The sequence below is a fragment of the Aythya fuligula genome, chromosome 12, assembly GCF_009819795.1.
Source record: "Aythya fuligula isolate bAytFul2 chromosome 12, bAytFul2.pri, whole genome shotgun sequence".
NCBI classification, from domain to species: Eukaryota; Metazoa; Chordata; class Aves; order Anseriformes; family Anatidae; genus Aythya; species Aythya fuligula.
Window position 1 is genome coordinate 21,114,386 of NC_045570.1, and position 16,404 is coordinate 21,130,789.

General features: G+C 47.5%; 1 protein-coding gene across 2 annotated transcripts in view; it reads left to right on the plus strand.

Annotated features, from left to right (window-relative positions):
* Positions 1-16,404, plus strand: part of ZFHX3 (zinc finger homeobox 3) — a 110,528-nt gene that overhangs the window by 72,540 nt on the left and 21,584 nt on the right. Inside the window, exons 4-6 of one of the 2 annotated variants that reach the window (XM_032195411.1) lie at positions 2,421-2,528; positions 14,946-15,079; positions 15,281-15,481. In XM_032195411.1, coding sequence (XP_032051302.1) covers positions 2,421-2,528; positions 14,946-15,079; positions 15,281-15,481 — 443 coding nt within the window. The remainder of the gene's footprint in view (positions 1-2,420; positions 2,529-14,945; positions 15,080-15,280; positions 15,482-16,404) is intronic. The other variant, XM_032195413.1, reaches the window with a different exon arrangement.

Genomic DNA, 16,404 nt, shown 5'->3' on the forward strand with positions numbered 1-16,404 from the left:
AGGACCCCCGGCTGGGCCAGGGTCAGGAGCAAGAGAGGAGGATCGTGGTTGTCCTCAGCGAGGGCCCAGCAGCGAGCAGCCAAGGCAGCGGTGCGCAGAGCTTTCCCTCCTGATACGGAGCCTGAACAAACCTCCCGGGGCAGGTTCATCTTGTGCTCTGTTCCCTTCCCGTTCTGCTTTAAAAAAACACCCTTCAGAAAAGATGTGCTTAGACCAGAGAGGGGAGGAAAAGCTTTGGGAGCATGCACGTGCTTTCTTGCAGCCCGCCTGCCCAGAGCAGAGGTGTTTGGGCCAAGGAGGCAGGTTGCATCCCTGGCAGGACCACGAGCTCGGCGAGCGCTCGGTGCAGGTTGCTGGTGGCTGGCGGGTCCGGCAGGCTGTGCCTGTGGGCGAGGGGGCTGCGCACCGAGCAGGGCAGGAGGATTCGCCATTTGTAGCCTTGTTTTTTAATCATTTTCTATCTTTATTGGTATTCATAGCTCACATTTTTCCGGTTACCGTCAGCCCGGGCTTCCATCCATTCCAAGGAGCTATTTTTTCCCCTCGTTGATGATGATGATGGTATAAAGACAGATGGTGTAACTGCCTTTGAATGTCCTATTTCATTTCCCTCGAACCAGACAGTTTGCTGGAAGACGTGTATTATTTCCACATGCTCGGGTTAGAGCCCAGACAGCGCCGGAGCCGGTCAGGCAGCGCCGGCCCCGTGCTGCCATGCCGATGCTGACACCTCCGGGTCGCAGCCGGCAGTGCCGCCGCGCCGGGCGCCCTTTGTTGTCCCGGAGGGCCGGGGACACCGGGGGGGCTGAGCCGGGCCGGGGCTCGGGACCAAGGTTTTGCAGCGGGGGCGGCTGCCGCAGCCAAACGAGCGGCATCGCCCCGCGCCCAGCGCTCGGGGGGCGGCGAGGTGGGGCTGGGGGCTGGCTTTCTGCAGGGGGGGTTTGGAATGTTACCTTCCGAAATGGGAATGCAGCTGATGGCTTCACAGCCCTTATCTCCAGCAAACTTGATTTCGTCTCATGAGGTAGACTGCTCACCTCACCTCTGCACCGATAATTTGCATTTTTCTGCGTGTTAGATGTCTCCCTAGAGCTGCCACCCGTCACACTCCTTACTCTGGGGTCCTGCTTCCCCAGCAGACCATTGGGGTCCCTGCAGCTCTCAGGAGCTTTTAGCTGTTTGAAAAGTGAAAGGGGTAGAGTATAAATCACTGCTGATCTCTGATGCTTTTCAGGTTCCTCCTTCGTTTAAGTTTCCACATTCTCAAAGTGCACTGCTGAGTATCTGCAGTCTCCTAATATATGTTTTAAACCGATTTCTAGCCCTGTCTTTGTTAGGAGGAGGCTTGGGGGGGGGCGGAGGAGTGCTTTAACTAGTTACGTAGTTCAGATAAAACCTTACAGTAGCCTTGGATATAGCATGACCAGATAATGCAAGTTAAAATTATGAACTGTCCTGCCTAAAAGAGGATATAATGACTTAAAAGTACCCTTTCTTCCCACTGTTGATGTAGCCCCCGTCAATTACATGGTAGCTGTCGAGCTGCTTGCACTATACATAAATACCCAAGATATGACATGATAATGTAGTCGTTATACCCTGGTGTGAGAGGTCTGGCAGCTACAGCTGTCTCACTCCCAGTATCCTACCTAACGAGGGTGCCTGTGCGTGGAGCTGCACCGAGCCGTGTCGACATGCCCCGTGCAGCCGCAGCACACCAGTGCTTTTGTTCACGGCTGGGGCAGTGGCACTTTGTGTTTTGTTCCAAGCTTTCAGCACTTCACTTCAGCACTGAGTATATTTTTTTCCTTCATGCTTTTGCGCCAGTACTGATAGCACATGCGTGCTCAAACCCTTCCTGTGGCTGGGATGAAAATAAGACACCTCAGCATCTTCCTCCCGTGCCTTGTGTCAGGGCCATGTCTGCTGCTCCTTGCTTCGTCTGAGCAGAAGTGCGTCGTGTTGCTTCTGCAGTGGTTGTGGGGGTCTCGGTGGTCAGGTTCAGCACTGTGCTGTGCTATTTGGTCCAAAGAGCTTGAGCTGGGGATGAGGGGGAAGGATGAGTCTGAAGGTGCTGGAGGCACCAGTCAGACCTCAACAGTTCCCTAATCCATAGCGTGGCTGGGTAGATCCTTCCTGCACCTGGCAATTATTTTGCTGTACCTTACACTCCGGGGGATATTGGTATAAGTGGCAGAGGTAGGTCAAGATCTTCACTTCATCTCTCAGTTTTTTCATCCGTAGTTTCCCTCTTAACCAGCTAGTAGGTAGTCATCGGGAGAATGCTGGGTGACATCAATCCCTGCAGCTCAGCGCTTGTGCTCCAGCTTTGGCTGTTGCTCTGTTCCTCAATGGCAGTTAATTGCTCTTCCGTTTTGACTTTCTTTTTTATGTTACTCTTTCTGCTTCTTGTTTCTCAGAAGAAGCCATTGAAGATGTGGAAGGGCCCAATGAAACAGCCGTTGATGCTGAAGAGCCTGCCAAGGAGCAAGAGAGCGGAGGAGACAAGGACCAGAGTAAATGGACAGGTGGGTTTTGGTCCCTCTTTCACTTCCAATCCAGGAAAAGAAGATGGGAAGTTGTAGAGCAGTAGTCTAAAAGGAATCTTCCCTTAAATGACCATGCTGCTTAGTGCTGTCAGCATGACATACATGCTGCCCCCTGCAAAGCCTTGGGGCGTAGCTCCGTGACACACGCAGGGAGTTTGAGCCATGCTCGTGCATCCCCACTGCCAGCCCTGGGCTCGAGGGTCAGAGCTCGCCTGTACCCACGTGGTGCTGGAGCTGAAACGGTCAGGGGGAACCTGCAGCTGGGAGTGGAGCAGGAAGAAAGGGACTGCCCCTGTTGGCAGCACAGTGCTTAGGCTGGACTAAATGTATGTCATGAAACCCCACCCTGTTGTTAAGACTTGAGAGATTGTTAGCCTGCTTCTCCATCATAGTCCTAGCTCCGGTAGCAAGGTTTTGATGCTGAAAAGACGAGCAAAGACTCTGTGCTTATGCTCTGCCAACTGCTTGTTTTCTGCTGGAATCATGACAACCTGAAACTGAAATTGCAGATGCTGAATAATCCTTATGTTGTTGTAGAGAAATCTAAAAGGTTTCCCTTTGCAAAATCCTGGCAAACATTTCACTTCCATTTTAAGATACTCGGTTACTCTGTCTTTCCCAGAAGATAGTTGCTATTTTGCAGGAGCGAAGGGAAGATTATTTTTAATATTCTTGCCTTTGAGCATAAAGAAGCTTCAAGGTTGTCCTCCTCTGGTGAGGGCCATTCTCCTCCCTAGCTGATACTTTCTGGCTGTTTCAGCATAGGTGCAGAAATAGAAGCACAGGTGGCAGTAGTCATTTTGGTTGACCCAGGACTGAGTGGTTCTGACTGCTCTTTTCTTTTTCAGCATTGTAGCCAAGTAGGGTTGCAGACTTCTGATGTTTGGTACAAGGCCTCTCTTAACCTGCACAGAGACCCTTCTTCCTGTCAGCGTTCTCTTGCCATGTTTGTGGTTGCTTCTTAGCGAGCCACAGCCAGACACTTCAGCTTGCACAGTCTTCAGAAGAATGAAACATGCTATTTCACCTTAATACACTTTTAATCTTGAGCGTTAGAAGATGTGTCAAAACTGGTGAAGAGAGCAGGCTGTGCCTTAATACTTGTTGAAGCTCAGGTTCTCAGTCTAGATGGCGCTCACTGAGTTTGCTCTTTCTGTCGTTCCCCACCACAGATCCATTCTTCAACCCAGAGATGCAAACTTTACTTGGCTGTAGGTGATTTTTAGTTTTTTGTTGTGTGGGATTGTGTAATTCTAAGTAAAAGCACACTTTGTGAAGTGTCACAGAAAGAAGCAAGCCTCGTATGTTTATTAAATCTCTTACAGGGTAAGTAGGGCTCTTAGTCCAAATCTGAAGCACTTGCAAAAACTGATCTATGTGAAAGGATTATTCTTACATGTGAAAATCATGTAAGGAAAAATGAAAACTTATTTTATAAACACCACTTCATCTGGAAAATCTATATGTGAATGTCTTATTTCTTCCTTCTGCCTGTGAAATTTATAACTCATTTTTGGTGTTTGTCAGTCAAATGGCAGATAAGAAATGGACAGCTTAACACAATGGAAAATGTAGCCTCAGCTGATGTGTATGTAAGCCTACAGAGCTCTGGACAGTGTCCAGAGCCATTGCAAGTCCAAAGTGTACAGCCTCAGCAAGGTTCATGCACATGGTTTTGTTGAATTCAGGTCCTGCTTTCAAATACATACCAACGCTATCCCTGAAATTGAAAGCAAAAGAATTTCTGAAATTGTTTATGTACAGTGGTTTTGAAAACAGCTACCACACCTCAGCCTTGCATTCTTTCTGCTTTCAAGCTCCGGTAGCACATGGCCATGTTGTCCTGTCCTTGTGGACCTCAGACATGAAAGGGAACAGAAACTAGGTCAGGTTAGTCATGACAACCACAGAACAGTGTCCACATGTATAGGAATATCAAAATGCTGTGGCACACATTGAGATGTAACCAGGGAGGAAAATAGGAATATCAAGGAAGCACTCAAATGCTGCCTTGCTGCAAGAGACTGCAAGGAAGGAGTTAGTCTGCAGCTCAGCAGCTGGGAGGCTATCAACCATGATGTCAAGAAAACTGAAGAACATGCCTCCTCCTTTGGGTTCAGTCTGACTAAATGGGCCGACTGCGTGAGGGACCCGAGCAGCCGTGTTGGTGATGCTGCGGGGAGAGCTTGTCCTCCAGCTGCGAAGGAAGAGGTTGCAAAGTGTTTTTTACTTCAGATAAATGTTTTCGTACCAGTGACCTGCTGCTTCATGCTCAAGTGTTTTGAGGAAGCGACTAAAACAACCCCTGATCTGTCAGCTGCTCTCTCCTGTGAATTCACAGAAAACGGGGGAGGTACCGTGAGGGGACAGACACGGTACTTATCTTTAAATAGAGGAGTGGCTGGGGAACCGCACACCTGCCAGCTTCATTTGCCCCAGATTTTCCTGGGAATTGACCAAACAACTGTTTGTAAGTACTGACTGGAAGATAATGAGATGAGTAACAGTCGACACAGATTTGTCAAGAGCAAATCATGTCAACACGACCCAATTTCCTTCTGTGTGAAGAAGGCCTTGGTGCAGTCAGCATCTTCTGTCTTCTCCTTAGGAAGGAGTCTGGAACTGCTGTTCAGGACATTCTCAAAAAGAAGCTCAAGTATTATGCCATAGATGAAAATATTACAGAATAGGTGCACTTCATCAGCGCTGGAAAGCTTCCTCTGGAGGACTGTGCCCACTTCTGAGCTTGGGGGTGTCAAGAAAGTTGAGGAGCAATTTCAGAAAACCTGAACAGCATGAATTAAGACCATAGTCTGCATAACATCATCTGTGAGGAGAAAGTGGAATAAACAGGCTTATTTGACCCAAAAAGACAAGACCAAAGGGGAGTACTAGATAAGTCTTCTTGTGCATAAAATGCTTCTGAAAGGAAGGAAATAATTTGTTCTCCGTGTTCAGAATATAGACAACAAAAAGTAATGGCCTTACATTGAAGGGAGAAAGGTTGAGGTTAGATAATACTTTAAAAAAATCTGGTACAGTTTGTGAAGCACTGGAGTAGATTTTCTGGGAAGGTTCCTCAGAGGTCTTTCAAGAAGATTAGACGAGCTGCTGTCAGGAATGAAGCAGGCACAGTTTATCCTGCTTTGGATGGGCTGGCTGACCTTTTGAGGTGCCTTTGAGCACTGCAGTTCTGTGGAAGTGGGAGATAGGTGAGAAAGGAGTGCAGGCTCAAAGCCAATGAGCAGTGTGTTGAAGTGGAGGTTGATAGACCTGTTTTCTGTTCATCGTGCAGCAATTTGATCATTACGTTCCTCAGCAATTTACTCACCTTTTGTGCCTCAGTTTCCTAACTGCGTACAAGCATGGTCATTTTTCCACTTTTTCAGTGAGATCTCTAACAAAATGGTTTGTATGTCTGCCCAAGCTCCTTTGGCACGGAAGAGCGAGTGATGAGTCAGGTTTGTTTGACTGCTTTACAGTGCATACATATGTATGTGGCAGGCTGTACTGGTATTGGTGTTTGCACTGAAAGGAAAAACCTCTGCTTTCATTGTAAATTTGCCAAAATGTTTCAGCTGCAAAATAAATTCATCAATTCATTTTTGTACTTATTTTAGAACAGAATATTCTTAAGAAAAAACATTTTTAGGTAATATTTTCCATTAAATTATACATGAGGAAAACGCCATCTCAAATAAGAATTCCTTTTACTAGCTTCTCACATACATCTCCGTAGCTCCTGAAAGAGTTGGCCAGAGTGCAGTGCAGATTGATTTCAGGAGTGCACATGCTGCCTGTGTTCCCTTGAAGTTGAAACAGGCAGCAGCAGCAGCGCTTCATGGAAACTAAAACTGTTATGTGCCTCCTGAAGTACTCCATATAGAAAAAATGGCTTATGTTTCCTGTTTCTGGACAGACCTGTTTGCTCTCTCTTTGCTCTCTCTCCGGTAGTGGGATTAAGCAGTTTCTTAGCGCAGTGCAGTGCAGCCCCTCGCTCCTCAGGCTGCTTTCCTCCTTCTGCTCAAGGAACCTGCCCACCTCCGTGCTGGAGCAGAGGGATGCTCTTTGTAGTGTCTGAGCTTTCGAAATTATCTCATCATGACTAACATGCAATTTATTGCAAGCAAGCCAGCAAAGATGAAAGAAATCATGGCTATTCCTGACTCCATTTTAAAGTCAAAAAGTAAATGATTAGTATTCAATGCATCGGTTTCTAGCTGAAGCCTGAATCAGACCAGTGTAGATGAGTGTGAGACTTTTAAGGTTTAGGGTGAGGCTTATATGTATTTTTTAACTAGCGAGACGCACTTCAATCTGCAGTGACCCAGCTATGAAAGAGACTTTCTTAATGCACTCTCATTTGTATAGATGTAGAATATCAGTTGTTTTTTTTCTCAGATAAACAAGAAACAAACTCTACTTAAAATATGGATTGAAATGAAATATTTCTGGAGGACTAGCCTGAAGGGCTTTTATTTTTTTTAATGATTTTTTTTTTTAAATCCATGATGCTCACCTAACACAGAGCAATTAGTGCAATGGAGCGTCCCTGATTCGAATCCGTGGTAGATTGCTATTAAAGGAGGTATTAATGGGCTGCCGAGAGCTGGGAAATTGTTGCAGAAAAGTGTGTTTATGGAGTATGGTGCTGGCAGGCATGATTTCAATCGGATTTGACATGTTTAACATAAATGTATACTGCACAGCTCCTGCAGTTTATGAATAATTCCTACAGGCCCACTGCCTTTCTAATTACTGAAATTGAAAAAAACAGGTCAGGCACATCCTGACGGAAATATATTACTGCCCCTCCCCCCCATACTCTTTGGGGGGGGTGTTTGGTTTGTTGTTTTTTTTTTTTAATATATGGCTGATTTTGATCACTTAATGGCTGGAATGTTCAGTAGGACCAGGGCAAAGAAAAGGAAGAGAGCCGGGGGGACGGAGCAGGGGGACGTGATGGAGTGTCTCTCGACCCTAGCTTATGTGCACAGGAAACCTAAAATGGGGATGGAGAGACTCGAAGTAATTGTGATATTTCCTGAGGATTTACAAAGCACAAATGGCTCCTGGGTGCTAGCTCAAACTGAGGAAGAGTGTCCAGGCCTGGTGTCTCAGTGTCGGGGCACGTTTGGAAACTGTCCCCAAGGCACGTGCATAGGGTTCAGACCTGGGCAGCCCTTGGCTCTAGCAGTGCCAGCAGATGCTGTTTTTCTAATCTTTTTATGGAAGCAGAGGCGAGGTGATGGCTCAGTGGTGGCTCTGCTCCATGGCACCAGCAGTGCCCCATATTTCTGGCAGGTCAGTGGCCCACATTACAGACAGGAGCACCCTGAGGGCACGTCTGGCCCTGCCGCGTGGCCAGGCGCAGGGATGCTCTGCAAGGCCTGGCAGCTGGAGCCAGCTCAGCACCCACACGTCCCTTGTGCCATCCTGGCATAGCCCAGCACAGAGAGGCATGGCACAGAAGGGCACAGAAGGGCACAGCACGGCACAAGAAGGCATGGCATGGCACAGCAGGGTGCGTGCAGGGGCACCCACCTCGCTGGCACTGCACACCCCAGCCACATGCCTCTGAGCGCTGGGTGAGCTGAGCCACAGGTAGCAGAGCTTGAGCAGAAACACCCAGGGAAGGAGGAAAGGGGCAAACCTAGTGCCCAGCCCTGGTGGAGCCTCTATGGCTCGGCTGCCTTGTGCGCCTCCGCCCTGGCTGTGCCCCGGTCTTGCTCCACCACGCAGCGTTCACACCTTGCTGCAGGGGATGGCCGAGCCGGGAGCTGCTGTGCTTTGCCACCTGCGTGGCATCTTTCATTCTACCTCGCAATCAGCGTTATCATTTTTGTGCCTCTTTTGATCTTTCTCTTTGTGTTTATACTAGCAAAGTATGGCTACTTAAAAAATAACAAGCAGCAAAATTACCAATCTGGTACTAGTGGAACAGAGAGTGGCTTCTAGCTGGGACAAATGGTGCATCTTGACCCTAAAAGTGAGCTGGGCCCTGCAGGCTCACAGCTGCCTTTGCCAGTTGTTAATCCTGAAAGCACCTCCACATGTGTTTACCACTGCAAAGCATGGTTGCTCCTTTCCCAGCAGTGACAGAAGATAGGAAAACCTGCTCATGCGACAGCCCACACTTCCTTGGATCCAAGCACAGATGAGGGAGCTGTGAGGGGCCATCTCAGCAGTGCTGATGTGTGAATGGTTCTGCTGTTTTCCGAAGCTGCTGTGTCGTAGAGGAGCCTTTCAAAGCACTGCCATAAACAGGGCTGTCTGTGCCTCCTCTTTCTCCTTCCCACTTTGCGTTGCTGTTTTCAGATACTTTTGGTTCTTCAGCAAGTGCAGTCTGTGCCTGCGTCACTGGAGCCTCCACTCTGCGTTCACACTCTTTCCTCGCTGGTAGTTCCTGCTCGCCACAGTAACTGTGCTGCCTGACAGTACTGTTCATCCCTTCCTTGCTGCGTTTAAGGAGTTACTAAAATTACTGTTGTTTGTACCATTTCCCAAGCTCAACACATTGATTTTATTAAATTAGTTGATATGGACTCACATGGTAGGTTAGTTGGAATATTTATTCAGTTCAATTGGACAGTAATATTCACACAGATTGATAGCTGGTTCAAGAACCATAAAAATCAGTAAATATAAAAGATTATCTCTTGTTTCCTTTGTAATTTAAAACAAACAAACAAACATGATTTCCCACAGTTCTAAGCATGTAGTCTTCGACATCGTTCCTGGAAGAAAAAGTTCAGTGTTTTAGGGTACCACTTTGCAAATGTGGGGTCTTGCTGTGCGTGAGTTAGGGTGATTTCCTACGATCTACATCTTTTCTCCTGCAAGTGTCTGTGAAACTCAGAATGGCAGAGGGAACTGTCAATCCTGCAGAGCTCTGGGCCAGGTCTTTTCTTTCTGGTACGTTTGCTGGAGCATTTTGCTGCTGGTGTGTCCAAGTCAGCCACTGCTCCGGTCATTACCATGTGGGTGTCTGTGGGCACCTGAGTCCTGTCCCAAGGGGCTGGCATGGCAGTGATGCTGGTGGTTGCATTCCCACTCCCTGGGTCACAGTCAGGTTCCCTGTAACCTTTGGGACTGATCCATAACTTGGCTATTTGTGTCGGTGCTCCACTCTCTCTCACCCAGCTGGTGCAGACCACTTTCTCTTCTTCATCGCCTCACAAGCTAGCACCTTGTAGAGCAGCTTACAGAGCAGGTCCTTCAGGAGCCTCCAGGTGTGATGCCAAGGGGAGCAAGAGCTTCTCTGCTGATCTGCAGGGCAGTGGGGAAGGTCTGTGGTGGTCGGGATGGCAGACAAGGTGTTGTCTCCACGTCCCCTCCATGTGTGCTTGTGCTGCTTGGCACCTTGCACCATGTTTTCTGGGTGCTCCATGTTTGTGCTGAGGAGTTCTGTGGTGGCTTGGGCTCCTGGGTACTGTCATATGAATATTTTATAATAATTCAGTTGTTCAAGCTTACTGCAAGCTGCAAGGTATGACACAGCATTAGAAAAACAAATTACTTGGCCATTTTCAGGGCCATACTTCTGAAAGGCAACAATAAAGGTCTGGGTACAAAAGTGTGCTTGCAAATCTCTGTGTATTTACTTCTGTCTATCATACAATCACGTTATTTATCAAACACAGATTTGAAAAAATACTGTAGAGCAACAGGCAATATAGAGTCCTGTTAGTATGGCTACAACATCTTATTAGAACGAATGGTACCTTCAGGGAATAAAGAATGTAAACAGACAGCGTTTCAGAGAGAAACATTCAACCATATATTATTAACACAAGAAGTAACAAACAGGCAGCACTGTAGCAGTGTTATACACCAAAATGCTGTTTCTGGGAAGCCTGAGCTGTGCTCTCACAGCTTTTGTGTCACTGGAGTCTCTCGGTGGAGTTACTTTCTCATATTTATTCTTGCCGTATTAATGCCAGTTGTGTTTCTGCTGGATAGCAGCTGTCTGAGGGGAAGGCTGAGCCTGAAACGTGGTGCAGCTTCACTCCAGGCTCCTGAGCTGCCGCTCGTCATGCTGTGGAGATAGGTCCGGACCGCAGGGCCTGGCCTTCCCATCGCTCGTTCTACACAGATAAGAAGGTGAAGGCCATGCGAGCATAGAACAGATAAAATAATCCTCTCTGTTCTCAGAGTTCCCAGAGGAAAGCAAGACCCGTTTTAAGGATGCGCCTCGGCGAGGCCTGTGCCATGGCGATGCTTGTCACTGTGGCATTTCCAGCCACGGGGGTGTCCAGACGCGGGAGGCAGGTCTGTCTGGCCCAGAGGCTCGTGATGCTGAGTAGGAGCTCCAAGAAAACGTCAGGGAGAGCTCTGGGGAGGGAGGCGCCACCAAATATGGAATTTTATTTTCCATCAGTCGGTGAAAACACAGCTCCCCAGTCCAGTTGAAAACTTTTTCCCAGACTGGCTGCTGAACTTAGTAGGAGGGGAGATTTTTCAGTAGGCTGGATGTGGGGGAGGGTGTTGCTTTTTAAATCAATGGAGATAGCAGAAACCCCACTGTAAATTTCTAGGGCAAGTGGCAGGCTGGTTTACGGAATGCAGGGAGATGAGAACCTCTGGCTTACGGAAAGCAGCATGAATTAATAATCATTTAATTGGCTTCTCCATTATGTTGCTGGGTTGGGAGATGGAAGTTTAGATGAAGGGGCTGTCAGTGGTACTTTAGCTGAAAGAATCTGATGGCTGGGTGTTGGGGGTGGTGACTCCCTGTCCACCAGGATCGAGAGCAGTCAGCTTTTTGGGACACTTACATTTTTACCTCTGGACCTTGCAAAAGAAAGGATCCCATTTCATCTATGAAATAACACCTGGGAGGTTTTCTCTTCCTCTGCTAAAAAGCAGAGGTTCCTGAGGAAGCATGGGAAGAGTAGGCTCCGTGAAGTGCCCCAGTGGGGCAGCGTGCTTGCAGCAGCACTGTCCTGTTGCACTTGGCTTTCAAGTGCATTTGTTGAGAAATGCAGATTTTCTTCTGAGGTCAGCCAGTCTGAGCTAAATCCACTCAAAGAGTCAAAATAATAAAAGTACTAGTTGGTAAATTGTCACGCATCGTACTTTAAGCACAAATTCCTCCTTTGCTGCAAGGCCTTTACCTGTAAGCCTCATCTCACACAATTAGGGCACAGACACCGTGCTCCACCTTCTCCAGTGCTGAGCTGCGGTTGGAGGCAAAGCCTTTTTGACATCCTCAGTCCGGGACATTTGGTCCATCCAGTCCACTGCAGGCAGGGGTGCAAAGGCCCCACACAGCTGCCGGCGAGCTGGCAGGCAGCCGCAGCGCGTCTGCAGAGCGGATGGGAGCAGCGTGTCCTCGTTTCTCCAGATAGAAGAGAGTTCTTAATTCCTCTGATCTGTGATGTGGACTGAATGTGTCACTTAGTGTATTTGGCTGTTTATCAACAGTAAACTTTGGTCTCGGAGTTAAAATTCCCATTTGAGCTGTCAACTCAAAAAATCATACTTAGAAGGAATATTCAGTATGTGTTTTTCAGAACACTACAACGAAACAGTTTTTCTGGGGGCTGGACAATCATTTATAATTCTGATTTTGAAGGATTAAAGTTATGGGATGGATGAAGTGCACTTAGTAAAAGTGGGCACTTTGGAGACAGAAAATAAAAGTAAATTTTAACTGCCTTTTACTTTTCCCTAATTCTAAGCAGGCTGTTTCCCAGCAGGAAGGAAATAGGAAAATACAGTCATGATTTTAGAGGTTATAGGTAGTGTTCAGCAACTACAGGGTAATTGTCTGCAGTTGGGTTACTAAATTTAGTGACCGCACCTGAAAACATCACATCAGTGAGTTGCTAGAAATGGTGCACAATGAAGCTGGTGGCACAGAATAAGGACAAGGGGCTCCCTGAGCTCCTTGTACCTTGCTGTGCACTACACAGGTCCTAGCACTGATGGGGCCACCAGAGGTTTTGTAAGTTGTCAAAGCTTGAGCCTTAGGAGGTCAGATTTTTTTTAATGCAGTTTTGTAGTTTTCTAGTGGTTCTCGCTCCATTTCCAAAACTGGGAGTGTTTTCATCCTTTATTTGGAAAGGTTACCCATATACGTTACCAGAGATTTCTCCTGTCATCCCTTGTCCTCCCTTGTGTCTCCTGCCACTGCTGCAGAGCTGTTGGTGCTAGCACGGCTCATTGCAGCACTCGTTGGTACTTCTGCAGAGCAGTTGGCACCCAAGGGTTTGAAGTGGCATTTGACGTATAAAAAGCTCACAGAGACATGCCCATAGCACATAGTAGACACAAGTGCTCTAGTACCAGCCTGATGTGGGGCAGGAGCAGAGCTCCCATGGCTGCGTGCCGGCAGACCCTGGGTCTCCGTGTGCTGGTCCCAACACCCAGCTGGCTGGTGGGGGCTGGCGCGTCCCTGTTCGAGGTCCCCCCAGGAGCGGACAAGGTCAGCAGCAGCAGCAGCAGCAGCAGCAGCAGACCGCCTTACTGGGGCCACTCATATCATGCAGAGCTCAGGCAGGGCATGTAAAGCAGGGTGGTCCACGGCCAGACACGGAGCTGGCTTGTGGCAATGGCCTCTGCCTTCCTTGACGGGTTTGGGGCGGTGCTGTGTTTTTCACACTCCAAGGATATTTTTATTAGTAGGAATCAAAGAAGGCCAGTTTGGGTCCTGTAGACATTTTCAGTGACTTTTCAGTGCTCGGCCCCTTGAAGGTTTTGGGCTCAGCCAGCAGATTTGACCTGAATGGAAGTCTATCATTCTGCACAGAGAGCAGAGTAGGATCTGCGTTACAGCATCCATAAGTCCTGGCATCACAGGCTTGTTTTACACAAAGAAACCCAAGGTTTGGACTTTTTAACAGAATTGGCAGCACAGCGGGGTCCTGTGCTTTTGGTTTCAGACATTGCCCAGATTTTGCGGCTGCATGGTGGCTGTGTAACAAGGCAGGGATGAAATACCAAGCATGCGGCACCACAGAACTCCAGGGAAGGAAATCACTGCTAAGCAGGCTTTGGCATGGCCAAGTCTTCTAGGAGAAATTGAGTATTACTAGAGCTCCTCCTCTCCCTGCCTCCCTCTAACAATGTTGTTATCTACGTGCAGTACCTGTCTTTTGTTTCCTGGAAGTTAGTTTGCTTCTATTTGACTGAATGTTTAGAGGTGAGGTCTGGCAGGGGAGGAGGTTAGAAATGTGAATGTGTATTTCTTACTGTGATGTGGTACCTTCTGAAATAAATCTTGTGTCAGAAAATGGAAGGATCTTTGGGAAGGAAGCAGTTTAACAGGATTTTACTCAGGCTGCATCTTCTGAAACAAGGTGCAGATACCAGTGAGTTCACAAAGAGAATAAGAGAAAGGGAGAAGAGTATGGGGGGACTGGTCTAAGAATGCTACAGTGCCTTGTTAATCGGCAGCCAATCCATCATATTAAATATCCAGCTGTCATATATTACCTTTCAAGTGAAAATGAATAACTCCCATTAAGGGCGAAATGGGTTTGAAGTCGATTCGAGACAGATTAAAGTACTGTTATGAATGTGTGTTCAGGGAGGAGGAGACGGGGGCTGTGTATAATATACTTGTCCTTACAGTTTTTAAATAATAGATGTCCCACAAATTTATGTACTCCAGGCTACCAGGGATCGGGGGAGGGGTAAAGGTCAGGGATGTGTGTTCTCGGAGTGCCTCAACTTGCAAAGTGTTTTTATGTTGACTTCTGGGCTCCTTTGCCTCTTTTTGTTTTGCTCAAATCCAGCGGCCTTTCCTCAGCTGGTTGCAGCATGTCGTTGTCCGGATCCTGTGCCCGCCCTGGCTGCAGGCTGGGTCCTGCTGGCAGTCTGCCGCGGGGACTGCTCGCTAGGGAGTACCTTCAGACGAGTGCATGGGCCGAGCTAGCCAGTGCTGTCCTTCTGGGACAACATGCCACCACGTCCACCATGGACTGCAAGGCCATTGTGTCGACAGCCACAGCAAACACTCCCCAGACTGTTTATATGCAAAACTTCAGGTGTTCAGAGCTAGGAGCGTGAATTTTGCTTTGTCTCATCTGTCTGACGGTTCATGGAAATGACACATCAGCCTTCACATCTGGTCAAGCATTTGTGTGTCAGATGTAAACACGGGAAAAATCTCTTCTGTGCCTAACAGGCTGTAAGCAACCCACATAAGTAGCTGTGATTTCTCTGCTTCTAGCTGTAAATTACACAGTTCCCTTTCTGTGGAAGATAATCAAGAAGGAATTTTTTTTGTCCAGGCAAGCTTTGTAGGATATAAGTTAGTGCACATACTCGTTTTCCCCCAGCTCTGTGGCATGTGTTTCAAGAAACAGAAGCAGTGTAAGTGGAAATGCTGTCTTCATCCAACTTAAGCCTCTTTGGGGATGTCCTGATGTAAATCTCTTTTTGTTGCAGCACCAGCCAGCCAGGCAGAGAAGGAGCTGACGGAGCCTCCAGCATCCTCTAAACGAATATCATTTCCCAGCAGCTCTGAGTCACCTCTCTCCTTTAAATGGTCAAAAACTTCAGAGGAGACCAAATCAGAGCAGGTAAGAAGCAAGAACACAGCTTTTTGTGCATCTACAAGTAGGCGATTTGTTTTGTATGTGCCAAAAGCAAAGAATAAAAGAAAAGAAGGAGGGTGAAAGGTGGTAACTGGCTGTAGGAGAAGGCATCAAATTCTTGAACTCTAATGGGAGGAGGAAAGCAGCTGCCGTAACAATTGCACAATTCCTTGTCTTGTTCTGCAGATGTACCAGTGCCCATACTGCAAGTACAGTAACACCGATGTGAATCGGCTGCGGGTGCACGCCATGACCCAGCACTCAGTGCAGCCCATGCTCCGCTGCCCGCTCTGCCAGGACATGCTGAACAACAAGATCCATCTGCAGCTGCACCTCACTCATCTGCACAGTGTGTCCCCTGACTGCGTTGAGAAGCTCATCATGACGGTAAGTCGCTGCGTAGTGAAGCGTGTCTGCTGCCTTCCTAGGAAATATGAGGAGTGAAGGCATGGCCTGACCTGCGCAGGCTAAGTTCGCTGTAGTGGGCCGCTGTGGGCAGCTCCCTCATCTGTCTGCACTCTGTCATTTATTTTTTTCCCATCCCTGCACATTTCATCTCCAGAGTTTAGCTTGTCTGTGCGTGAGCACTGTGGAAACTGGCAATAATGGAGTGCTGAGTAATTTCCTTGTGAAGAGATTGAAATAAACATGATTTCCTTTAGCTACTGACATCGTTGCATGGGACTGCATTTTGCACAGAAGCTTCTGGGAGATGCAGCAGCTGATGTGCTGTGCTGGTCCAGTTGCAGAGAAAGAAGGTGCTCATTTGTTGATTAGCACTTCTGAGGACAGCCAGGGTGATTAAGGTAACATTACAGGAAATTAGGTATCAGGTTTCTGCTTAAAATATGATTTTAAGAACCAATAGAGTAGCTTCCCTTGGCACTTTCACATTGTGCTGGGGAGATAGTCCTGTTGTGCAGCCCATGTTCTGCACTTTGTTCACTTAATGAGGATCATTGTTACGGTCACATGAGATAGACTGAATCTGTTATTCCAGTGAGAAATCACTCCATCCAAAATGGCAATGCTTTTGTTCTGTAACAAGTCACTTCTTTCAGGGTAACAAGCAAGGGATGCATCAATGCTGACCTAAGGAAGGTGAAACCTTGGGGTATTGTTGAATATTACAGCTACTGTTTCAAGTGCCATCTTTAAAATGTTTTGAAATACCTGGTTTTAAATTAAAATTTAAGAATACGCAGTTAAAATTCTCTGAAGTAGGACATTACGCCACCGAAGTGTGGAGTGAAAGATCACTGAATAAAGTTAACTGTCTTCATATAGATCTCAAAATCTGTAACAACTCC